Source organism: the organism of the source record quoted next (genome assembly GCF_019968985.1).
Source record: "MAG: Porospora cf. gigantea B chromosome Unknown PgB_NODE_1290_length_6655_cov_106.225, whole genome shotgun sequence".
Classification (NCBI taxonomy): Eukaryota; Apicomplexa; class Conoidasida; order Eugregarinorida; family Porosporidae; genus Porospora; species Porospora cf. gigantea B.
Window position 1 is genome coordinate 1 of NW_027178620.1, and position 6655 is coordinate 6655.

Here is a 6655-nt window from a genome sequence, read left to right on the forward strand (position 1 = left end):
GTGTGGGGGCGGGGGTGGGTGCTGGAACTGGGTTGGCTGCTGATGAACTGGAGATGCCGCTTGCGTTGGTTTTTGGCCGTTCTGGTGGACATGAAGGTCGGCGTCGTAGAACTCATCGAAGCCATCAATCATCAGAGAGCTTACTGAGGGGTCCTTGTGAAGCACAGCCATAGCCTTCCGTAAGGTGTCCAGCTGTGTACTCAGCATCGTTCTCTCTTCGCGGACACTATCAGGTTCCGACAACAGCCTTGCCAACTCCTCTTGGTCGTTCAGCTTGTGATACATTTCATACAACAGTGTGTCTTGCAAGGAGCGGACCAGGAAGCAACCTATTATCTTCGGAACGGAATCCCGTATGTTGCGTATTACGATCTCGAAGTAGCCATCCAGCCTCTGACGGATTTCGTTGATGAAGTGGATGCTGTATTTAGGTTTGGTCTCCTCGGGAGGAGATGGCCACATGCCGCTGACGGACTGCTGGGCGGTAACGGCGACCTGACCGGCCCCCTGCGCGAGCTTCGCCAGCCTCGATGGATCCGGCGGCGATGTGTTGTTCTCCTGCATCTCTGTGGGGAGCACGGTTCCCATCTGCGCGTGGAACGAGAGGTAACTCCTGTCGTTCGTGAAAAGGTAACCCGTCTCCGCGTGGATGTAGTTCGCGAGGATCTCCTTGGTCTTCTCCTTTTCCAGTTGGGTTATTTGCTGAGATAGGTCCATAACTCGGACTTCTAACCCCGGAAACCGATTGAAGATCCTCTCAGCAACCTTACTGGACATCAACTCCAACGCGGCTGCTACACGGTCAAGGCATTCCATGACGGGGGAGTGGAGCTGTTTCATATGGGGCAGGAGCAGGTACTCGAATGTGTCAGGACTTGGGAATCCAGGTAGTGAATCACCTTCATGTCTCCTAATAGCCAGGTCGATATCATAATCTGACATGTCATGTGTCACTCGCCGATCAGAGTGCTCTGTGAGCATGTCATTGAAAATCTGGCGTATATGGGCACCCCCAATCAGGTCCTGTCCTTCAAAATATGTCGTCAGCCGTTTGTCGTATTTTCCCCTAATGATGTTCTTGTAGATTTCGCAATAATCGGTAACTAGAGTCCACATCAACTGGGTTCGCTCCTCGTTGCGGATTGGAGCCCCGTCTCCCAGTTCGCAGAGTCTGGCTTCTATCCCCCGGCACTTGGAGGTGACTTCGTGCTTTATTTCAGGAAGGAAATTCCGGATGTGTCGAAAGAGGACTTTTGTCAATTTCTGAGTGAGCGTTCGGGTGCCTTGGAGGCCTTGGTTCAGACCTCGATATACCGGATGTGTGGAGAAGAACTCCCGTTCCGATTCTATGGCACTCTGAACACTTTTACCCTCTTTGATGTCCTTCTGTGATCGTAGTTTGACGCCGATATACCCAAGTCGCAGAGGAATATCGTCTCCTCGAAGCATACGAGCGGCGTCGGTGCCGCGATCCATAAGATCCACTTTCGTGATGACGCCAATGGTCCTAACGCCCTTGTGGTCCACAGAACGCGCAAGCTGAAGAGCGTCGGACGTCGAGATGTCTTGGTTGGCCGGTATGACAGCGAGGACAATCGTTCGGGGGTCATTGGCGTAGCGAAAGGCCATGTTACGAGTGAGTGTCTCAATGTCTTCATTCTGATCCGTGTCCTTGAGAGGCACTCGGGTGATCCCAGGCAAGTCGATGATTGTAAGGTCAGGGCAGTTGACGCCATACACCGTGAGGATTATCGGTTTGTCAACGATACCTTTATTCTTTCCGGCGACGAGGTCAGTTTGCCGCTCAATTTCTGCTTTCACTTTCGAGAAGTCTGTGAACTTCGTATCGGGAACGGCGTCAAAGACTGCCCAAGCAGTGGCTGCTGGGTGCTCGTTGGGACTTAGATGCACTAGCCGCAGCTCTAACGGCCTACGGGTGACGACGCCTTCGCCTCTGGGTAGGAAGTCCATCCCAACAACGCCCTCCAACACGCTGCTTTTTCCAGCGGATTGGGATCCAACGACGCAGATACGGGGTAGGTTGATATACTGCTGCAGCCCGACATCTCGAAGATCATCCTGAATTAAACGGAGGGTGAGCACTCACCACTACGGTAATCAACTTGCGAAGGTTGTTGTAGATGTCAGAATCCATCACAACGAAATCAAGAATTGGTTTATTGCCGGTGATGAGTCATGCTGGGTGACTACAACACGGGTAGCGCAGTTCAATGGTAACGGGTCAGACCAGACTCCAGCCTCGTATCTGCTGATACGAGGACTCAAGTTTCAGAAGAGTGGATCGTTTTGACACAAATGATAAAAGTTGCCTCGCTGGTTCCTCCCGAAGTCTTCACTGGTTCCAGTTAACGTCTTGAACGCTATGACGGACGTGCGGACGGAGGGGTCTGCCGTTCTTTCCAAGTTGCAGACTCCGCGTGGTTGTGGTTGTGGCAACACAGATACCTGCAAGACACAAGAAGAATTTCAATCCGGCCATTTTAGAAACAACCGCACCGCACACAAGCTGCCTCCAGGTACAATCCAATCCTAAAAACAACAGCCTCCTGGACGTACCTCGGAACTGTGGTCAGGCAGCCAATCTGCCTTAAGTGTCGGACGCGCGTTTTGTGGGCGATAATCCCATCTTGCCTATGCTGGCGACGCTGCATTGATGATGCAGTGATCGCAGAGATGCAGCGCATCTAGGACTCCAGAAGGCTCTTCACATAGTTCTTCCAAGCAGCATACCCATCCTTCAGCGGAGGTGCACTCGTGCTTCGCCATGCGAGTAGCTGCCCTCGTAGGCTTGGCTTGGGCCGCAAATAATGCCAAGATGCTAAAGAGATTCCTGTACAGGCAAAATGCCAACCAAATGCCCCCCCAATTCGCAGAGATCATCCTGAATAAAAGCGGAGAGAAGGTATTCAAGATCAAGAGGGGGTTCGAGATGAACGAATGGGCGACTGCAGTGTTCCCGCTCAACGACAACAGGAAGGGTGCTGAGTCACCATCAGCTCGGATGAGTTCTCTGATATTCACGAAGTTAGTCTCGTGGTACTTAAACGTGACACGGAACCGATGGATTGGCAAAACTGGTGGCAAAGGCGGCACTGACGACCCACTAACCTTCCTGGACGAAACCTTCAAGCAGGCCCTTAACAAGATTCCAAAATCCCAATCGTTCGATGCATTGGAGGTGCTGAAGACTCGCTGCACCCCCCAGCAGAACTGGTTTCAGCGAAAGGATCGAGATGGTCATATGCACAGCCACACTATGTTGGCGTACAAGATTCATGTTCTGGGGGCATTCACGGGAACCGTCGACCGTTACTGGGGGATCTGTGTCAACGACTTCCACGCGTCTGGGAAGTCCGACGTTACGAAGGTGACGCCGGTGGCCTTCGTCACGCACTACATCCGGCTTTACGACAATGTAAGGAGAAACAAGGTGCATGAGATGGAGAAGGGCAGTGCGACGGGATGGAGCTCCACAGCGTTTGAGGATATCTTCAAGGTGAGTAAGGAAATACCAAACTACGACATACCAGAACGTTCTGGCAACAAGGAGAAGCAAGACCGATTCCTACCTACCGAGTTCATGGCTTTCATCACAGCGGATCGCAGTCAGCTTCTGACCCTTCGAAAGGAGAACGTTAGGCCTCGTCAAGTCGGTCGCTGGCTTCAAAAGCGAGGGGGAAAGGTTCGCACACTGCTAGACGTGATGGCAGCGGCTAGCGCACACCACAAGGACATACGGGACTTCGATATCTGCGGAAAAACAGTCGACCTCCTCATCGCCGCTGACAAGTCTGGAAACTTCAAGTACGACATCATTCGAAGGCCGAATGACAAGGAAAAACCTAGCGACCACAAAGTTTTCGGTGACAGGCTCCACCGAAGTCCTTTCACGGCTCGCCTGTTCGACATTGAGGAAGGGGAGTTTTTCTTTGGGCTGAAGTGATTTTAACGCCAAAATGTACACGGTAAATCCTGGCATAAAACCCATATAAATGCTATGCTGGAAGAACTCAGCGACGACGTTGAAACGGCGACAAATGCGCTTCTGGGTCCGATAGCAGTAGGAGCCCTTGCAGTAGAAGGTTGGAGTGAGACGAATGTCAGTGCTGAGGTCGTGACGGATGACGACTTCATCGTAGGGCCAAGTTTGGCCGTGCCTCCACGACATCACTACTCTCGAACGAGGTTCTGTGTCTGGTACATCGCGACTGTGGGAGCCGTTGGGGGTTTCGTGATGGGTTGGGGTCTGAGTAGTGTCACGGGTACCTTCGTCTACCATGATTTTCAGCAGTATTTCGGTTGGGATGTACTTCCAAGTCGTCAATCAGCTGGCATCATGAGCATAGTGGTAAGCTTCACCCTAGGCGCGGCAGTAGGCTCGCTGCTGTCGCCCTCGTTGACTCATCCTTTCGGTAGATTGCTGGCATTAAGGTTCTGGAGCGTTACGGCCCTTGTGGGATCGGGAATAATGGGATTCACGTCGTGGAACTCCTTGATAATGCTCTGCTGTGGTCGTCTAGTGTTTGGGTTAGCCGTTGGCGGCATATCAACCGTGATGCCAGTCTATGTTGCTGAGCTGGCGCCCACAGAAGCGAAGGGAGCTGTGATCACTCTATGGCAGATGGGTATTTCCGCCGCCCTGGTGGTGACAGCTGGATGCGAGGTAGTTCTGGTGGAGTACGAGCTGGGCTGGAGAGTCGCTCTCGCGGGTGGTGGCGGCGCGGCCTTGACGCTGTTCCTTATGCTGTTCACGGTTCCGGAAAGTCCTCGATGGCTCATATCGCATGGGAGGATTCATGAGGCCCAACGAGTACTCAACGCGACTAGAGACAGCTACTGCGTCATGGACGAGATTGCCGCCTGTCTCGATGACTCGTCCCCGTCAAGCATACGGGATGGGCTGCAGTCCATCTTCCGGCGTACTAATAGGAAATGCTATCGGAGTTGGATTGCCATATTGTTTCCAGTGTTTCAGCAGACCACCGGTATTAACCTCATACTAACGTTCGCACCGCCTGTATTCGAGCGTGCTATTCCAACGACCAATTTATCGTTGTATGGAGACCTGATCATGAACCTTATTGGCTTCGTCTCCGTGCTGTTCTGTTTCGTGTGCGTCGACAAGTACGGCCGGAAGGTCCTACTGCTGTATGGAGGCATCCTAATGGCTCTGGTGCTCGGACAGGCGTCGGTCTTGGTCTTGTGTAAGAAAGAGCGCCAAGAAGTGGCGCTCATGTGGGTGCTGTCGCTCTGCATCTTCTTCTGTGCATTCGCTTGGTCCTGGGGACCGATTATGTGGATCTACGCCGTGGAACTGTTTCCAGCAAGCCAACGTATTTACGGCGCGGTTCTCACCTCGACAGTTCACTGGCTCTTGGCAGGCGTGGTACAGACGATTTCCATCACCAGCTTCAACAAGGAACAGTTGTCCGGAATTTTTTTCTTTTGCGCTGTTTTGACGACGTTCGGGGTCGTCTTCTTCAAGCGGGTACTACCTGAGACCTCAGGGGTCTCACTGGAGCGCTCGGAGCATCTGTTTAGGCACCACAACGTGAACCTCAAGAGCACCCGAGTCGGTAGACACCGAAGCTTGAGCATCGGTGTGGTGAATTTCGTCACTACCTCAATGTCCAGCAGGTGTTGTAGCACATACTAACGGCGATTATTCATCATCAAGCATCCAGTTGGGTACTTCGGCGTTGACTTCGACCTCAACCGACAGATTCGTCTGGAGCGATGTACAAAAATATTGTTTGATAAAGAATATAGTATTATTGTTTGTTAAATAGGAAGATTCAAGTAGATTTCCTACCTTTTTTCCTTTGGCGTAAAATTCACCAGAAACTGTAGTTTTTTTCTGGTTGGCCAGCAGTTTCTTCTTCTTCACGATTCGCTGCATGTATTCCATGGTCTGTCGGTCATGTCGGTCCTGCAATAGTTCCCCGTGTTTTTCGAGTTCTCGGGAGTCCAGCCACTTCTGCGCCTCTTCGTAGGCTACCACGGCTTCCTCGTACTTCCGGTGAACGGTTTGTTTGACATCAGCTTTTCTCTCCTTTCGGACTTGTTTCTCCTCGGCTTTCTCAGTATCCTTTGCCTGTTTTCTCCTGACGTCCTTGCGCTTTTGCATTCCGTTGACATACTCTCTGTGTGAACCTGAATCTGTGGCCTACAGTCTGTCCTGGAGTTTAAACTCGAGAACGGTTTTGCCTCCCTTTCCGCGTTTGGCCATAATTGCCCTATTCTCTGGGTCCAGCCACTTCTCACCGTTGACACAAACTTGGAAGACCATCTTGAAATCCATAGGATGGGTCAATGCATCCTCTACGGAGTAGTACGGGTTTTAGAACTCGGAAGACCATCTTGACGCGTGAAATCCATAGGATGGGTCAACAATGCATCCTCTACGGAGTAGTACGGGTTTTAGAGGTCGGGAACTCGTAGCTTTCCATCACAACCATTCCGTCACTGGAGCTGTACTTGCACCTGTCCTGGTGGTAGCCGGAGTGACGGGTGAGGATTTCCTAGTGTGGATCTCTCATAATATTTTTCAGCAGCAGGATTTACTGCAGCAGGAATTATCGCGGGCTCAGCCGCGGCAGGAATGATGGGCACGGCCGCTGCAACCAGCGGCGGT

At 52.0% G+C, this 6655-nt stretch overlaps 4 protein-coding genes across 7 annotated transcripts; 2 read left to right on the forward strand and 2 right to left on the reverse strand.

Moving 5' to 3' along the window:
• Positions 1–124: 124 nt before the first annotated feature.
• Positions 125–2155, reverse strand: KVP17_002434 (uncharacterized protein; the record flags this gene model as incomplete). 2 transcript variants are annotated; one of them, XM_068518688.1, is given in 2 exon segments in its annotated part: positions 125–139; positions 145–1971. In XM_068518688.1, coding segments are annotated over 2 exon segments (1842 nt in total).
• Positions 2156–2785: 630 nt separating this feature from the next.
• KVP17_002433 (uncharacterized protein) lies at positions 2786–3964 on the forward strand (the record flags this gene model as incomplete). 2 transcript variants are annotated; one of them, XM_068518685.1, is made up of 1 exon in its annotated part: positions 2786–3964. In XM_068518685.1, one exon carries the CDS (start codon positions 2786–2788, stop codon positions 3962–3964), a length of 1179 nt encoding a protein of 392 aa, XP_068378929.1. The 2 variants fall into 2 exon arrangements, with proteins under 2 accessions (XP_068378929.1, XP_068378930.1); XM_068518686.1 differs by having other exon boundaries at positions 2837–3964.
• A 54-nt stretch (positions 3965–4018) lies between these two features.
• On the forward strand, positions 4019–5677 carry KVP17_002431 (uncharacterized protein; the record flags this gene model as incomplete). Its single annotated transcript, XM_068518682.1, has 1 exon — positions 4019–5677. One exon carries the CDS (start codon positions 4019–4021, stop codon positions 5675–5677), a length of 1659 nt encoding a protein of 552 aa, XP_068378926.1.
• Positions 5678–5683: 6 nt separating this feature from the next.
• On the reverse strand, positions 5684–6322 carry KVP17_002432 (uncharacterized protein; the record flags this gene model as incomplete). 2 transcript variants are annotated; one of them, XM_068518683.1, is made up of 2 exons in its annotated part: positions 5684–6164; positions 6192–6322. In XM_068518683.1, the coding sequence occupies 2 exons, from the start codon at positions 6320–6322 to the stop codon at positions 5684–5686; spliced, it is 612 nt and encodes a 203-aa protein (XP_068378927.1). The 2 variants fall into 2 exon arrangements, with proteins under 2 accessions (XP_068378927.1, XP_068378928.1); XM_068518684.1 differs by lacking the exon at positions 6192–6322 and having other exon boundaries at positions 5684–5749; positions 5834–6148.
• Between the last annotated feature and the right edge of the window lie 333 nt (positions 6323–6655).